At 41.2% G+C, this 19,029-nt stretch overlaps 1 protein-coding gene across 12 annotated transcripts in view; it reads left to right on the top strand.

Annotated features, from left to right (window-relative positions):
- The window catches only part of ESRRG (estrogen related receptor gamma), a 370,366-nt gene that overhangs the window by 200,824 nt on the left and 150,513 nt on the right, over positions 1-19,029 (top strand). The window contains exon 1 of one of the 12 annotated variants that reach the window (XM_084203437.1): positions 10,858-11,007. The exons of the other annotated variants lie outside the window; for them this stretch is intronic. Within the exon in view, the coding sequence (XP_084059563.1) occupies positions 10,952-11,007 (56 nt within the window). The 5' untranslated portion in view covers positions 10,858-10,951. Of the gene's footprint in view, positions 1-10,857; positions 11,008-19,029 lie in introns of those variants that run through there. 12 annotated transcript variants of the gene reach the window in all.

Raw genomic sequence — 19,029 nt, 5'->3', positions numbered from 1 at the left:
GTTTAAAGCCCTAGCCTGTATTATAGCTGGCTTAAGTCCTGTCATAACACAAGTTTGATCTGGAGGTTTCAGCCTGTGCAGGTTTTTTCGTGTCATTTCTAACTTTTAAATCAGACGATATTAATTTTGAAGGAATTAGCCGGAAATTTCTTCGTAGTGCAATGAAATGGCAATGAAATAGCCAGCCTAGCTGCTAAAGGTTTTCTAATGAAAACTGGGGTGAGATGAAATTTCCCTGATAAAAGGCTCTGTAGGTTTCATCTGCTGTATTAAATGCCAGCCTAAAAGGGACGGCGGGAGTCACAAATGGTTGACTAGATATTATCTACTTTTACATTCCAGGGACACTCCTTTACGCTCCAAACAAAGCCTGAAAATCTAGAGGGTTCGGACTGTTTTCTTCCTTGAGGCTGGAGCTCCTTCAAAGTCTCGATGGCTTTTTCTTGTAATTTATTGTCATTCTCTTCCCCGGCTGCTTTTGGGATGCCGTGCGAGGGTGTCGGGCTGTGGCGTGGCCAGGTGTTTGTGTGACCGCCATCCCCCCAGGGCCGGGGGATCGGGGGGGACGCCAGGAGGTGCTGAGTGCTGAATGTTAAGCTCGTTCCTTTGTATGGCTTAGAAAATCTCTGTTGTCCGGAATTGTACAGATAAGGCCGGGCCCATTTGCTTCATTGTCAGGCAATGTAGCTGAATAGAAATGCAAATGTGACATAAGGGGACTGCGCTGGGGAGGCGTTTGCTGTTACCTCCTCTAACAGTGCTCCTGGCTGTCGGAAAATTCCTGCAGAATCCAAGGGGTATGGTGGGGTTGGCTTTTTTTGTGTTGTGGGTTTTTTTTGGTTTTTTTTTTTTTTAATAATTACCTATAGGCTCTAGGGAAGAGTCTCCTAAAGAAAATGCCTCTCCCTTGCAGATGCTTTTATTTTTATGCAGTAGAACGGCTCGGTTTTAACTCCCTTATCAAGAACTGCATGCACTGCCCAGACTAAATTGGGAGCATCTCCACACTGTTTGACAAATAGATTTTTTGTAAACTGATTTAGCCTTTTCATTGTTTGCATTTCATTATATAGCAGACTTCATGTCACAAAATCGGTATTCATTCAAAATAGAGAATTTAGAGATAGGACTGTAGCCAGATAAAAAAATATTGCACAGCTCAGGTCTATTAACCATAGAATAATAGCAAGTCAGTGATCCAAGGGGTAGTTCTTCTGCAGGGAAGGGCTAACATAACTGAGGTCAGGAGTCAGACCTCAGGACTTCAAATGTGGCTGTCACCAGATTCACAAGTAAATCTACTGGGAAAACAGGGAGAATGAAGGGACCTTGCAGGATAAGGAGAGAGAAAGGCAGCTCAGCTCTTTCATCTTAAATCTGAGGCTTCTCAGTGGATGAAGAATAAAAGTCTGATTTGTTTAAGTGCTTCACTTTATTCAAAAACTCCAAGTTGCATCTTCCAAAGCATGATTCAAGGATCTAACTCAATCAGGTTTAGAGAATTTATTTAGAAAAATAACATTAAAGGAGAGCCTAGTCTTGTTTTTCTGCCAAATTCATTATTGAATAAAAGACTGTTAGCATTCTGAAAATATGTGTACTAAATGCAAACAGTGCTAAAGAATGCAGATACGGCCTTTAGTAGCACTGGAGAAGTTTATGCTAATACCTTGGGAGCAGATAATCTGAAGTTGGAGTAAACGGGTCAGTAGGAAGACTGAGTTGCAACTTTTCCTTTTGATATTTTATGTTTTAAAGCCTTTCCAAATTTTTAAGCCTATTGTTTCCTTGACAATAATAGAGAAATTCTTATCTGTCTCTTAACAGTCACATTGTAATGGTTATATGCAGAAATTGCTCTAGATTTTCTTGCTGTAACAGCTCCCTGGCATTATCCTCCAGCTTATAAACTGCAGCTGCTTTGGACATAGTCCTGGAAGGGTTCAAGGCAGGTAACAGCAAGGGTGTTCCCCAGGATATCAGTATTTCATTGGGTAGTACTGTTTGAACTCAGGCTCAGGTAAATTGTAACCATATTATTCTGGGTTATCTGGTCAGTAAAGATCCTGCATTATGGCACTAGCATTAAATCTGTTTTCTAGATGCACAAAAATGGATGTACTTTCAGGAATTAGGTAATCAGGAATCTGTTATACAATGTTAAAGTATTGTAGGTAATCAGGAATCTGTTCTGCAGTGCTAAAGTATTGAGTGGTGTGTGCTGCTCAAGTCAACATGCATTTGTTTGAGAAAAGAATGTAAAATCGGACTGTCACCTGGAAGCTCTGTAAGCTTGGAGGGACAAAATTAATAACGTGGCTTTTAACTAGAATGAAAGATGGAGACACTTCTGTATGCATGTTTGGTTCAGCTTACTTTCTTGCCACCTGTTTTTTGTGTGTGAAGATGCGTAGGTAGCCAAGAGCCTATAATATAATATAATACATTTCTGTGTGGTTTGTGTAGGTATAGGCACACACATACCTGCAGTAATTGAACCAAATTGTTTGTGATGCAAGTGTCAGAAGTGCAGTAAGTCTAAAGGCTGTATTTTCTGGATCAATTCACACCTTGAGTGACTGCTTTAGCAACAAAATATTGACTGGTTCTGCTTAAAAGTCATACTGCTATTTTATTGCTTTTTTCAGCATAATCAGAATCAAATAATTATCATTCTTACTTTTCCTTTTTTTTGTCTGTGGAAGAAAGACATTTATGTCATAGGCAGGTTAAACTTGATTTCTGGAAATGTAACACCTAAAACAGAGGCAGAGCTGGTGGGAGGAATAAACAGCCTAATATGAAAACTGAAGTTTGCATGTTTCTTAAAAAATAAGCTGTAAATTCAAATTTGCGAGTAAATTAATTAAGCCGAAGGAGCACGTGCATAGTGTTTACACCTTAACTATTATATGTGGAGCTAAAATCTATTGATTTGAGATTGAATAATTGAACAGGGCTAACTGTCTGGTCAATAGAAGTGAAGCTGCTATAGGACAGAAACAGAGTTGATAATAGAAGGCTTCAGCTGCAAAAGGATGTCATTATGATTATATGCTGTCATTTGAACATACATACTAATAGAGCCAGAAAAAAAGGTTTTCATTGTATTAATGTAATGTAACACAGGTATTTTTGTTAAAAGTGTGACTCTTCTGTATTGTATTAATGACGTTAATGTTCCCTTAAATGTAGCATGGCAGTCTACTGGAGATAGCAGGGTTGCTACACTTGTGTTGGTGTGCGCTGGCATCTTCTTGGTGGGTGTTCTAAACCTCCTGCCCACCACTAAGGGGAAAGGAATATAGCAGGGGTCAACAGCATCTCAGTGCACCCTGACACTTCAGGCCTTGGGCTTTCAGGGGGCTGGAGCTGAAGGGCCTGGGAAAAAAGCAATTGGTGGTGAATTCCACCTTTTTTTCAAACTCCTGGAACCACAGAGTTACCATCTGGAAGCTGTATCTCCACAATAACCTGTCTTTTAAGTCTCTTCATCTTAATGACTGGAAGAAGTACAAGGAGTTTTTAATGTCTTCCTGTGCCCACAAGTATGTGTTCAAGAAATCATGTAACCTGGAGTCTAAATATGCCTCCAAACAACGTGTACATTTTTGAGTGCTCAGTCGGTCATCTGACAGAGGCTTTAAAAAAAGGCATGTATACTGAAACAAAAATCAGTGCTCTGTTACTACAGGGAAGGGGCAGGGTTCAGTGGCCGTCACGGAAGCCTCTACCTATTTTAGATCTGGGTGTCCCGAGATAAGGGTAGCTATTACTTTATGGGGAGCAAGGATTTGTTTACTCTTGAGCATCTGAACTCAGCCTTTGTTACCAGTGGTTGCAGAGCTGTTAATTTCCCATGGTGAAAGATCTTTTCTCCAGCACAATCAGGTTATCCTGAGCTGAGGACATTTCACTAGTCTCATTTGTCTCCAGTATTAATTCTGTGCCAGATTCTTGCTTCCTAGGTCAGTGAAATGTTAGAAGAGAGAGAATTTCACCTCAGTCTTGGACAGAACAGTTATAGGCTCCTTTATTATATTGAATTGTTCCTTAATAGTTATGGATAACAGGACAACCATGTCGAAAGTCCCTGCTTGACAAACAGACTGAGGGTTTGCGATTTTCAGTACTTAAAATAGATGCTTTCCTGAGGTTGATGTTTATTGTAGCTAATGTGCACTTAATTTAGCGTTCCTTGCACCTTGAAAAGTGCAACCCTTTTAATCCATTGTTTTAAAAAGCATGCATTAGATGTCAGAGAACATAAAGACAGCATGTAGAGATAACCCTGATGTAAGTGATAGTTCCAGTCGTCTAGTGTATGGATAAAAGATTTCCAAGGCTTATGTTACTTGGCAGTTCAACATGATCTAGCTGTTTGTTAATCAGAGAACACATGAAGAACAAAGGATGGAGAACAAAAATGTTGAAAAAAGGTGTTGTATAGCTAGAAGATGTACAGTGGGACAAGTAATGGGGGGGTAGGATTGGATAAAGCAGTCATGGAAACAATGAGCCATAAGAGGGCAAAATTTGTTTCACTTTGTTTCTTGTGACTTGAGTTTGTTGGTAAAGGGGATTACATTTTGTATTCAGGCAGAGAGCATGTTCTGTAAATCTCTTCAGTTACCCGTTCCCTGGGTGTCGCAATAGATTAAGTCGCTGTGTGATGATATGACACCGCCATCACTCGTCTTCCTGGGATATTGCTGGAGGCAACAACAAACCTGTGTCTTTGGCACATGTGAAGGAATTTAGTGCTTGAGGGGTTAAATTACACAGGCTCCCCTGTGGATCAGCTTATGCTTGGACAGTAATAATAGCAATAACATTAATAATAAAAATGCCAGAGCGAAGGGAGTGGAGGGGGAGCAGGGGGAGAAAAAGGCAGAAGAGTGATGGAAGAGGGGCTGGGACTGTCGGGGGTGGGGGCAGGCAGGCTGGAGGAAGCGTTCTGTACCGCAGGTGTCCCGGCTCCACGTCAGATGTCGTAGGAGCCTCTGCGACATGGACATGCACAAATAGACGGCACAAAACCTTTGAGGGTGGTTGGTGGCTCCGTGCGTGTCTGCGCTCTCGCTTCAAGCCATGATATCCTAGGGCAGTGTAACAAGCAATTCATGTCAGCTCACAGTAAAGATTATTGGTGTTTTCACTGGGGAAATATTTACGCTCCATCTTCTTCTATTTTTAGCGTTTTGAGCTTGCAGTCAGGTAGGAGGGCAGGTGGGGGAGTGGGGAGAGACCCATTGAGGGACGTGTCTCATCCCTCAATTAGATGGAGCTAAACCCCTAATCTTGCTTAGGAATAGCTGCTGATGCTAAGTTTTCTTCTTTCCCTTCTGGTTTAGTGGGATATTACATTTCACTGCAGTATAGGTGATAGAATGGGATGTCAACTGGTATGTTTTGATTCTAATAGAAAGCATAAATGCATTTCAAGGAAGGCACTTTTACATAGGTGAGGCCTCCAGGAAAAAAAAAAATACCACCAAAAGGTAATACAAGTGCAGAATAAAGTGTTGGGTTTTTAGGTTTGCTTTTTTTTTTTTTTTTTAATTCCTGGGTAGAAAAGCCATCTCAGTAAAAGACAGCACCAATTTATTGCATTGCTGGGGGGAAAAAAAACCCAAAACAAAACAGAAAACAACAAACAAAAAGAGAAATCCGAATTTGTTCTCTTTCAGATTTGTTGTTTATCATAATAATCCTTCTAGTGAAAGGGGCTAATTTACTCTTTCTATAGGAATATTTTAAGTATGATTATCATAATATCACAGCTGCTGAAAAGGTCTAAAATAGGGCATTGACCTTGAACGTGTTCCTGCGTTTAGTATGTGGTGCTTAACATTCAAGAAACAATACAACTGCAACTCATTTATTAATGTATAATCTCAAAATGTTAACTCTTGCTCTGTAAAAACATGCCACAAGGATTGTAGAAAGCTTGCAGTATCCCATGAAGTACATATGGTATTTTATCAGTGTAAATATGTATAAGATTTTCAAGATTTCTGCTGGGAATACTCCATAACTAAAGTAAGTTTTCCCTTTGGTACTGCACTAGTTTATGATTTAATTTTTACTGACATTCCACCAGTCATATTATTAGCTTCACAAAATGAAAGTGAAATAATCCTGTATTAATTAAACAGAGCAACTGAATTCCCTCAGTCATCTTATCCTTGGCTGTCTGAGACAGTAATGTACTTCAGTTTCTCTGAAGAAACTTACACTAAAAAAAGAGCTTGGGGTAATAGTGAGATATCCGTATTGAAGTGTGTGCCTGAATTATCTTTTGGGAGGAGACCTTTTTTGTGACAGGCAATGTGCATGCGGCTCCCTTCTTCTGGTGGTTTTTTTTTCTTTTTTCTTTCTCTTTTTTTTTTCTTTTTTTTCCCTTTCTTTCATTTTGTCAGAGGCTTTGGAAAAGGTGTTTCGTCAAGAGAATATTTATTTATAGCAGTGTGAACAGATTCTATTCTGTACCAGTGAAAGCAGTCATTTAAATACCCATACCCATGCCCTTGAAAATAAAACAAGGAGAAAATATGGAGTATTTATTTCAGACCAGATAAATTGAATGTAGTTCAGTAACATGGTAAGGCAATTGCTGTTATTTCACAGAGACATTTTTTATATGCTGGGACGCAATGTAGCAGCTAAAGCTAAAAGCCTTGCTCCATGTATTTGTGAACACACTGTGGAAAAGTTCTAAGGAGCATCAGAGATCGTGTTGTGTGAGCTTTTTCCCTTAAGATCAAAACAAAAAGTAATTAAAGCTACATACAGACTGAAGAAGCAGGTGGCTTTCAAGTAATAACTTGATAGCATTGTCCAACTATGTACAAACAGGTGAGCAGAATTAGGAACTTTTGAAGCATTATTTTTTAAAATTCATTAGCAGCATATCCAGGGGTGCACTGAGTGCCTTCCAGTGAGAAGCACAAAGGAGGAGCTGTCAGTGCAATGCTAATGTTAATCTCACTGTAGCATTGAGTGAGATCACATCTGAGTTTTCTTTAATGAGTAATTATGAATAAAGAGAAGATCACATATTTGATGACACTTCAGTATTTATTTCAAACTCTTAACAATATGGTATCTTCCAGCTGGACTTTGAATAAGCCTTCATGATGTATTGCAAATCTTTATCTAAACTATGCTTATTTCCAAATAAATCCTCGGCAGATACCAGACTTTCCTATTCTTGCAGCTTCCCTGCTGGCTTGAGCTTGTTGCTCCTTTTGGTAAATACACATTTGACACAATGCACTGTGAGGTTTCTGTGAAGTGCCACTGAACCTCACTTCAGTTGCCTTGAGGTGGTTGTGCTTTAAGAATCTGGCTCTTCTGATGCCTTGAAATGTCTGTAGTATTTAGATGTGAAACAGCTTAAAGATGTACTCTTTGGCACACAGGAAAAATTAGATGCACAGAGGGACATGGAAATGTAGGTGCTGCTCAGCACTGTTCCTTGACTGGTACAGGCACTCCTGATGATTTTTTCCTTCCCCTCTCTTCATTCCATTACCACTGTTTTGTATAGACTCCTTGTGGTAAGATTTTGCACTGTACATTTTGATAAGTTATTGCAGATGTGTTTGCATGTATGTTCTGATTGTGTATTCCCTGATAAAATTCAGTAAACTGGTACCTGGACTGCCTTCTCCCCTCCTCCTTTCTGGCTGCTGCTTTTATTTATTTCTACAGAAGAGCTTAAAATGAAGCTACAGTTAGCCCCAGTTTATTTGCTGCAGTAATCTCTTTCTTATCTTTTTTTTTTTTTTTTTTACTTTCCCCAAACTGATCTGTAACTGTGAAACCCAAGTTCAAGAATGTAGCTGGAATTCCAGGCCCCAGTCTGGTGGAGGTGACACTTTCAGTCCCTGGGGGAAGAAGCCAACTGCTTTGTTTATCAACATGCAAAGTACAGCACAGTATTTCTGGTTCTCCAAGAGGCAGCACTGGCAGGGCAGAGAGCTGCTTGTTTGGATGAAAGATGCTTGATAGAAAACTGGTGATGGCTCACAGAGGGAGAGGAAAAATGCATTTGGGGGTGTAGAGGAGGGTGGGGGACAACAAGCTCACCAGGTAGTGGAAACTATGGGAATGTGAAAACGAGGGCTTACAGGAAAACAGACCATGACAGAAGGAGAGACCATGGTGTTTCGGTCCCTGAATATAAAATCTTAGGAGATAATGAACAAAAGTAGGAATGAAGCTAACCTGTGCTTCGGTAAGTTTCAGAATGGATTAGCTGTCAGATTTTCAGGAGGGTGTATTCCAACGAATGTATCACAGAAAAGTGACCATATCAAATCACGCATGTACAGGGAATAATTTATGGCTGATATTTATATAAGAAAAAGACATACATGCAAAGATTTAAAAGCATTTTAGAATAAAAAATACTGAAAAATAGACATTTTGGGTATAAATCTATAAACAGACATACTCTTATAGACATATAAATCTATACACAGAGATACTCAGTACAAACAATGTATTTGTATGTTTTGCCCATGTGCACATGTAAATCAGTTTGTAGGAACTGCATTTTCAGTTTATATAGTCTTACAGATAACTATACATAAAGACATCCTATTCAAGTTCTGATTTGATTCCAAAATCTACATTTATCAAATTGTTACTTAAAGAGGATGTTCTAACAGAGTAACATGATTTAATGCCTCCTGTTTTAAAATTTGGTAAAAACTGATTTTTTTTTATCCCTGATGTTTCTACAGAGTACTTAAATTTTACTCTACATTTCAGAGCTTTTTAATTCACTGCTCACAAGCAAATTTACATCTTAATTACAGAGTTCACATTTAACAATATAGACAGCATAATGCTACTGGTAATTAAGCTTTTACTACCTGCTTTTATACAGTAGTTTGAGCTGTAGTTTTGCTGTCTGAGTTCTGATTCCTAAAATTGCAAGTATTTATACCAGGTTTGTAGGAAGCAGGCCCAGTCTTCACATAAGGTTAAATACAGAATGCTGGAATCTCTTTGCTGTAAACATACACAAGCATGTCTGTTGAACCTATATATGCTGGAATTTGGTTCTGTTGCTGCATATTTTTTTGTAAAATGCTGTGAGACAGATCTGGAGAGGGCATTTCTGTGAATAGTATTACTGCATTCTGAGGGTTCACACTGATTTGTTTTGATCTAAAAGACTGCCATTTGCATCATGTTAGGGCTCCAGTCACAAAAGATTTTGTAAGAGTTGAGCTGCATTCTAAGAAATTATTGTCTTTCCAGTGTCAGTTTGGCTTTTTTCTGGACAGAAACAGCCTGCATCTGTTTTCATTGGTAGGGACAGAAACACTTTGAAGCTGGAAAATATGTATGGTGCCTTAGTTGTAATACTAAGTAAAGGTGGTAGCTTTTGAGAAAAAAAATTCATCCCATATTAATTACTGATACTTTCAAAACAGGATATGTGCATGTGTTTCAGGGCAAACAGCATCTCTAATGTCTCTAAATCTCAGTACATTCTTTGTGTTGGAACAAGTTTAATCAGGAATCTTTCATACGCCAGAGAACAACTCTCAGCTGGCTGTAAGCAGTGTTTTGCTGGAACCGGGCTCGGTGATGTTTATGCAGGCATGCCTACAGGGATATGTGTTTATTGCCCTTTTAATTCAGCAAAACTTACTTTACAAAAAAATCCAAACCCCCAAACACTGTAGAGGTCTAGGCACCCTCCCAGATTTTCTACTGCAGAGCTACTCCAGTGCAGCCCTTATCTCATTAAAATGAGGCAGGCTGAGTTTGTCCACTCTAATCCCTGCACAGTAACAGAGGAAATTGATCAGTTCTGGATCTTTTCTTTCTCATTTCTAAACAGGCACATCTAAACATACAAATACGCGTATAGGGGCATATGCTTTATATATATATATATATATATATATATAAAAATATATATAAATAAACACGCGCCCCCATGTTGTATAGGAACACGCATACCTGTATTCGCTCCCAGTTGCACCCATTACGTTAAGGACTGGATTTGTGCTCGTTTTGTTAGGAATGTTTTTTTTTTTTTAACTAAATAGAAAAAGAAACTTTTAATTTTAAAATAGGAAATTATATATCTCTATATTAGATAGTTGTGTAATTTTTATATGTTTTTATGTATAATATCACATATACATAGTTAAATTCCAGCCCGCTCGCCCTCCCCTTTCCCCCCAAAAGCAACTCGCACGACAATGAAAAGTTGAGTTACCCAGAGGCTTCGGCAGGCCGCGCTTGGCGTTATAATTATTAGTTTTTCCCCGGCGCCGAGCAGTTCCAAAGGTTAGGGAAGCGGCGTTCAGGAGAGCGCGCCGGGAGCCGAGCCCGGCTGCCGCCACAGCGAAACGCCACGACCGGCGGCGGCGCAAACTCAATCCTCTACCTTTGCGCGCAATCCTTAACCGGGAGCCTGCCAAGGTACCTGCCGAAGTTGGGGCCGGGCGGGAAGGGAAGGGAAGGCGGGAAGCGGAGCGGGCAGCCCCGGTCCATCGGTCGGTCCGTCGGTCCGTCGGTCGGTCCGTCGGTCGGTCGGTCGGTCGGGCGGCGCGGGCACGTCCGCGGGCTCTGCCCCGGCCGCCGCCGCCGCCTCAGGCCGCTCCCCCGTCCCCACCCTCTACCTGCCGCGCACCCCGCGCGCCGGGCCGCCCCGGCGCCCCTGGCGCCTGATTGGCCGCGGCCCCACCAATCGGCCGTCCCCCCGGGCCGGGGGGATGCATATGTACAGCCCTGCTGCATATTCATGAGCTCCGCGCGGGGCTTTAAGTCCTTGATTAGGCGCGCGGGCGAGCTTTTGGTCCCCGCCCGCCGCCGCCGCCGCCGCGCCCGGAGCGCGCCCGTGCCAAGTGCGCGGCGCTCGGCCACGGAAACTTTGCTTTCACCGCGGGGGCGCACGGAGGATGGTCGCCGGGCGCACATGGATTCGGTAGAACTTTGCCTGCCGGAGCCGCTCTCCCTGCACTACGAGGAAGAGTAGGTACCGCTCCCCGCCCCCACCCCACCGCCGCACGCCGCCTGCCCCAAAACATGACAGGCGCCTAAGACGCCGCTGCAGGTAACGCTGCGCCGCGGCCGCGGGCGGGAGCCGGCCCGGGGCACTGCGCGGCCGCTGCGCGCCGTGGGGGGGGCCGGGCGGGATGCGCCCGGCGGGAGCGGTGCTGGCGGCGGGCGAGCGCCCGGCCCCGCGGCCGCCCCGGCGCTCGCCGTCTGACAGGTGCGCCGGAGGAGAGGCGGCGGCGGGCGGGAGGGCGCCGGCCGGGAGCGGCCGCCGGCGCGGTGCCCGGTGCAGTGGCGGCCGCCGGTGCGGTGCGGTGCGAGCGCCCTGCCGGGGGGCGCCGCTCCGGACCCGCGGCGTCAGCGGCCGGGGAGGCGGCGTGGGGCACTTGTCGGGGTCCGCGCCGCACGGCGTGTCCCTCCCCGCGGCCGCTGCTCCCTACAAAAGGCAGCCGAACACACTTTTAGAGGAGCCGCAGTTCTTGGCAGGCACTTCTCAGCTACCTGGCGGAGTGACTCCGGCGGAAAGCGTGGCGCCCAAACAGAACCGGGCGGTCTGGGGCTGAGGAGCGGCTCCTGAACTTGATTTCAGCCCGCAGCCGGGATTAAATATTAGTATATCACGGGAGCTGTCACCGGTTCATTTTTCTTCTTGTCGAGCCACTTACGTCGCTGTGCCCCGGTGTTAGGCCGGGAGTGACAGACAGGAGCGCCGAGGAGGAGCCCCGGCCGGCAGCCAGCAGTGCCCCCGCCGCGGCCGCGGAGAGGCTGCTCCGGAGGTGACAGTGTACTATAGGTAGATGCCCACTAGCTGTCCTTACTGCCTGCGCAGTGCATGGCTGGTGGTAATTAAGCCAGGCATGAAAAGTGAATTGCCGTGATCGCATGTTAGGGAAATAACAGGGGAAGTAACAAATAGCCTGGCTCGCAGGAATGCAGTTTGGGAAGGGCACGCGGGGAAAAGCCAGTGTATTATTTTGGGGGTAAAGAAAAGAAAATAAACAGAGGTAGGGTGCCTTCTCAGCTATGGCTTATAGGTCAGCACACTGTATGTATATAGTGTAAGATACCTTCATAATGTAAGAATGCAATTTCCACAGCTTTTACTAACAGTGACAGGTTTTTCATAAAATACATAAAAAGATGAGAAGTTGAGTACTTTATGGGTGTGGGTGTTTGTTTTTTGGTTTTTTTTTTTTTTGTGGATGTTTCAACCCCCCACCTTCCCAAAGCAGCTTTCTTGAATTTACCTTCTTACAGCTAATTTGAATGATTAGTTTAGATAAGCCTCTTAGAGTAGATGCATTTAAATGAAATCGGGGCACATGTCTTTTTGGCTCTGGTGCAAGACTCAAACTAATTTTTTTCTTCCTCTGACTCAATTAAAAGTCATCTCAAAACACTCTTAATATATTGTCTGAGTGCAGGGCTGGAGGCATGTGGGATTGAGTGGACACAGAGAAAGAACTAACATTCAGAAACATATCTGCTTCTCCATCTCAATTAATAAACCAGAGTTTTGCATGTTATTAATATCCATATTAACTGGTATTTAACTACATACTGTAACATGCATGTGCACATGTAAGCATAAGGACATACATGTAGGAGTTTCTGCAGTTTTTATGGATGAGGGTGGAGAGGATTTGAGCTAGAAATTGTCCAAACGTTTTGGGAGTGCGCAGATATCTGCCTGACCATCACTAGGTATGCTTTGATTTTAAGGCAGAGCTTGTTAAAGAATGCAACAACTTAAAGCCAGCTGCAGTCTTAGCTTTTTGCTCTTTCAGCAATAACAATAGCACTAATAATTACTAATAGTTAATAAGCTAACAGATGCAATAAATATATCTGCTCATTTTGACATATGTGTCAGTTTAATAATTTTAAATGAATCACTGCGTTCATAACGGGAAATCTCCTTCAACCTCTGATTAAAATGTAACGTTGACTAAAGGATTATAGAGCGGACTTAATTTTACCGACTGTTTTAACAGTTGTCACAGCTGTTGGAAGAAGGAAAGGCAATTGAAACACTCAAAAAAAGCAGGGGGGGTACGGAGGGGAGAGAACAGAAGTAGTTTAGTAAATTTAAACACGGTCTCTGAATGCCAAATATAGAAAATTGAGGAGATTTGTAACTCCAGAAAGCTTCTGTGCGCTATGTATGTTTTGTGGCTCACTGTGTTTCATTCATTTGAACGTGTAGCTGCTTTCCCAGTTTCTCCATTTAAAAGTGTGCAATAATGTTTATATGTGAAACAAATTCATCTGTTCCCGTGCATAGATTTCATTTTACAACAGAGCTGATACAATACTCTGATGATGACAAGAAATAAAGGTTGCACAGAATGGCTGTAACATTTAAAAAGTGGACGTAGGTGTCACAGCATGTGAGTACTTCAGTGCAGTGATGGTTGCTGAACATATTTTATATTTTTCTAAACATTTTCATGTTGCAATGTGGGAATGGTCTGTGGAGTCACCCTGTGAGTCTGGCCGGGTTGTGTTTGTGTATGGATGAATATGAGTGTGTGTGTTACTCACATGTACATATATTTGTGTCTTTGCATGTGCCCTAGGTGATTATGTGCGAAACATAAAAGAGTTTGTGTCAGTTTCACTCTTTAAAATATTTTGGCATAGCCTCAAATTGCTGAAGAATTTTTTTAGAAGTGTCTTTCATTCATAAAGGCAGGAAAGGGGCAGACTGAAGAACGCTTCTTTGTGAAGTGGGAAGCAGCACTTGATTCCGCTCCGTGGTTTCTCCAGCCTCTGAAGGGCTTTAACCTCGCCCGATTGTCTTATGAGGTAGCTGGTAACAGTTGTTCCTGAGAAATCAAACCCCATGCTGCTGTTCTGGTGGGTACCCAGTGTGTGGGGTGGCACACAGCCCCTGCCTGGGCTCTCCCAGGGCTCTCCCCTTGGGCAGCAGGCAGGCCTTGGTCCCTTCTTCCTTCCCTGTTTCCGGTCCTAGGGCTTTGCTTTTTGGATTCTGCTACACTGCTGGCAAGTTTTTGAATCCTGCAGGAAGTAAAAAGGGTTTGTGCTGAAATGCCTACCTGGCAGATTTTCCTATACTGGGGCTTACCCCTCTTTTAGTGATGGGTGCTCATTTTAATGTGTTTATGGTTGTGCTCTTTTATTTACTGAGCCTGGTGCGTTGCAGCGGTAATTAACCCGTGTTATTAGCAAAGCCCTTGTGGATATCCATTAATTCTCTCGAATGACTGATCATTTTTTCCATACTTTTTCCCCCTGTCTTTTCCTAAGAATCGCTGTCCCTTTTCTGACAGACCTTAAGCTTTAACATTTCCTACAAATTTCTTTTTAAACTGAGGCAGGTAGAAAGGCATCATCCCCATAGTTCCATAATAAAGAATAACTATTGTCTTAGCAAACTGTTTTCAGAGATGCTAATGGGAAGCAAAACAACTGTGAGAATCTGTAGGGAACAATTTATTTAATTATTATTTTTCAAAACACATGCTTAATGATAAGAAAAGAGATAAGAATTTTCTTAGCCTTTTTTTTTTGGTGTAGCTGCATTAGCTGTTGTGAATATTTTAACGTTCATATTTTAATCAGATTTCAACTTAGTTAATAGCACTTTGGGCATTTAAAAAATATTGAGCCAGCAGAAAAATACTTGTGCTTGCACTGCTGAGAAAAGATAAGGGCCACCTCATTAGCCAACCCTACTTTTGCAATTAATTTCAAATACATGGTGCTATTCATCAAATAGAGAAGGTAACTTGTCTATGATAATATTTAACAATACTTGAAGCCCACTTTGCTTAGAGTAGCTAAAAAGTATGATATGTCTATTCTCACAGATACATCAGTCCACATGCTATGCTGCTATTTCTGTGTGTTACAAAGTTAGAATAGAAAAATTGCGGTTTAAAAATATAATATATTCATGAATAAGTGACAGTATTATTCGTTTTACAGTACTGTTTTTAAAGGACTGACCCTGGGCCTGCATGGAGGTTTCTTGCACCTCTGTGGAAGTATAAGTAGGAATGAAAAAAATGCTTATTTAACCTTTCAAGGAGATATATAAAATAATTACTTTATTGCTCAGAATAAGTAAATAGTACAGGAGAAATAGGAAAAAAATATGAAAGAAATTCTTGCTCCTACTGAAGCCTGAAGTAGCCTCTGTCTATAAGATAAGCTTTGCTATGAATTCTTTTTCACAGCAAATTCATGGAGGGAAGAAACAATAAAATGTTGATCCATTACAAGTGCATATGAGCCTCACGCTACCGAGCTCTCTAGAGGAAATCTGTGATTATGCTGGGCCAGTTTGTTCAGTTTTTATCTCTTTTACATCCACTGGCCTTGTATTAAATTGTCATTGTCCTAAAGCACATGAGAGAGAAATGAATTGCATTTCTCGACATGCTCTGACAGTGAAATATTTAGCCTCTCTGTCTCCAATCATACTCATATGTATGTTTGATAGTGCAGGGATGACACCAACAGTCGCTGCAGCTTGACACTCCACTTATTACCCGTTCTTTTACATTTTGTGTATCGTCCTTTAGGCTCGACTTAGGGACTCATACGTGCACAGCCCTATCCGTAGCAGCATGTACGTATGTGGTTTTGTTTTGTATATTTGCATTTTGTGTGCAATCTTCTGCCGGTGCACAGCAAGTTTTGTGTTCAAACACGTTTATATCCATGCCTCTGTGTGTGTTCCAGGTGTATAGCATATTCCTTATGCACTTTTGGCAATGTACATCTATTGTGTGTTAGCCACAGACATATACACAGTAAGTATATATATATATGTGTGTGTGTGTGTGCAGAGCTATATAACTTTCCTCTGTGCAGCTGCTTGTCAAAAAGCAGCTGCCTTTATGTGGTTTGATGTGGTTTTTGTCTTATCCATGAGAAAAGAGCTGGCTAGCAATGTAAAGTATTTACACCTCATTTTGTAGTAGATTCTCCATGTAATCTAGCAGGTTTTGTATTGTACTCACAGTTTTGCTTTTAAAAGATGCTGTATGTTTTTATAGAATTTTCCTCTTACAAGTAAATGAGAAGTGTAATATTTATTCACATTTCTATAAGTTTTGGCTGTCAAACAGATTTATTTTTTCCGTTAAATATGTCCTTGGACACACAGTTGCATTTATGCCTAAAGAATATAATTATATTTAAGGAGAAAGCCCCCCGCATGTGGTTGTTAATATACACCATGATGTCCTCAGACAAAAAAATAAAATACATACGCGATGTTAATGCTCCTTAGTCCTCTTCAGAAGTCCTGTAGTTGTGGGGTTTTTGTTTTCTTTTTTATTTGTTATGGTTCTATTGTCCAGAAGTAAAAATACTATGAAACATTAAAGAAAAATGTTAAACTGAATTTGTATACTGCCTTTATTCTTTAAAGGACTTGGTATTGCTTTTTCAGTAGCACTTTGGAGAGCAGCTTCTATAGGATATTGCCTTTTGACTTTTGTGTCTTATGAAACAATTTATCTATTTTCTGTGTTACAAAAGCTTTAAATCCCTTGGGTTTGTTTACATAATGCTGGTAATGTTTTTCAATTAATTTGTATTCCCTTCAAATGAAGAAGAGCTTTTCTCTTTGCTGTTCCTTAAGATAGCAGGTTTGCATCAAAGGGAATCTTATCTAATTTCCAATTATTTTCCTCTTTTAAGTAGCATAGCTTTTAAATCAGAACATCATTACCCATTTCTTCTAAAATTGAAATAAAATTTATTTTTTCACTTCAGCTTTTTATACTTGCTAGAAAAATGTCTATTAGCAGCCTAATGAAAGTTAGAGTAATAGAAGTACTTTTACAGAGTATAAGACAAGCATGTGCTGTTTTTCTCAACGGCTGAATGTCTTATTCTTACTGTAGGTCACCAGCCTGAATTTTTATGACATCTAGGTGAAATTTTCTTACTTAGGTCAAAATTATTTACAAGGCAAAACAAAATAAATGAAAAAAACCACCCACAAAACTTAATATTTTGTGATGCTAATACAGAACCTTAAGTATGAAATTGGAGGAGGATGATCATACACTGTGGTAAGTTAGTATCATGGGGTGTATGAAATAGAAGGCCTTGCCCTCGGTCTAATCAAGCCATTGTACAGAATTGTGCACATTTATTTATATGATAGCCTGCTGAAATATGATTAGTTACCCCTATGCGCACAAGAAAAGTCGAAATATATCCTTTCATCATACAATGAAAATTGTATTCTCTTTTCCTGAGTAAAAACTCCTCGCAGCTTTGAGCTGCTGTCTTTATATGGGAGGGCAGATTCTCTTAAAGGGTTGTATTCTGAAACCAAACTTTAAGATACAGTGATTAGAGGTTTTTCAAGTTATTACTCTGTAGCTTCGTGTAGATGTCTCTTAGCACTCTGTGTGTCTTCATGTTGCTGTAAGTAAAAAAAAAACCCTGCACATCTCCTTTTCATCATTTTGATTGGAACTACATACCATATGTAATGTGTTTTGGCAGCACTTACCTAGCCAAAGAAAACAAATTAATATTAGCCATGCTGAGGGGTGTCAGAAGTATCACAGATGTGTCGATTTAGCTTTGCTCCATCACACACTCTTCCCTTAAACAACTGGTCAAGCTGTCGCAAAATGTAGTGTTGGCTACAGTGAGATTCTAATAGGTGTGATCAGAGATTGATGGCTTTGGCAAGTTAGAATGAGAAGATGATGTGGAGTTGCTGTTGCTTGTTTTGAATAGCCTCGGAAAAAAACCCTAACTGTAAACAAACAGAAAAAGAAACAAAAATTTAAAAACGCTAAAAATCTAATTGAAAATTTTAAAGCCAGCCGTATGTGCATGTACACTCCCTGCCTCCCCAAAGCCAGCTAGGTAGGAAACAATTTAAAGTCCTGTAGATGTAGAGATGGTGATGAGTGAAATGAAAAAGTCAAATCTAAAACGAACTGCTAGCTTGTTCCTAAGCATTTCTGAAATTCCTTCCCATATAAAGGTGCCAGGACGGGTGGGGAGGAGGCGGCTTGTTTTATTCAGTCCATTCTTACCTGTGATATTGCTACTCTTTCCCCCTCACCCTCTGTTTCTGGGCTTGCTTCTAGAACTGTTTTTGGAAGAAACACTTTTCTCCATCTCACACGTGAATGTTTTTAAGGAAATACAAAGCAGGAAAATTTAGTAAAAACAGTAGTTAATTAAAAAGCATACAATTAACAGTAGTTAATTAAATGTATACATCTTTTATGTATACTTTTTGGAGTACTACTGGCAGTTTGTATAGTTTTCCATGTATTGAAAATGTAAGAGAAAGAATCAAGGAATTTTCTATGTATTCTTTATTTACTTAAATTTTTTTTTCTGTCTAAATTTGCTGTAGGATTTGGTTCCTTTTGAAGGATGAATGCCAGTGTCACTTTGTGTTTAAGTTGGTATTTTATTGCTTTAGGTGAACTGTGATATACACAATTGGCAGGTATTAATGTTAAAATAGTTTTCAGGGGGATTAATTTCAGCAAGTCTGTGAGGCTTTCTCCTGCACAATTATTTTTTCACTTTTAAGGGGGAAAAAGGAAGAGCATCAAGTTAAAAAAGGCGCTAAAACTCACCTGCCATCTAAAGTAGATTTAGAGTGCGTTTCCAAAGCAAATGCCCATATATTGCTAGCAAAATTATCTTTGAAGAATAGTAAAATTCTTACATCAAAAAGTGGGGTTTTTTTTCCCACCCCTTACCATGGTAGTTTAATGCCCTGTGAACGCAAGTTTTTCTCTACTGAATTATATTCACTTTGCCAGGGAATACTTTTGCTGATGGGAATGTTCTCATAGCAGCGGCCACCATGGTGGGATAGATGAGATGTTCTGAGGCGGCGCGAAACGCCGCGTCTGCACCCAGCTGTTCCCTCAGCATTAAAGGGGTGACACCGGGGTTCCCTGCTGCCGAGTGACATCCAGGGACGCCCCATCGCTCTCCTGGCAGGAGCCGCTCGGGCCCAGTTGGTGCTGG

Source organism: Fringilla coelebs (genome assembly GCF_963513975.1).
Source record: "Fringilla coelebs genome assembly, chromosome: 3".
In the NCBI taxonomy this organism is placed as follows: Eukaryota; Metazoa; Chordata; class Aves; order Passeriformes; family Fringillidae; genus Fringilla; species Fringilla coelebs.
This window is presented reverse-complemented; position numbering and strand designations above follow the sequence as displayed.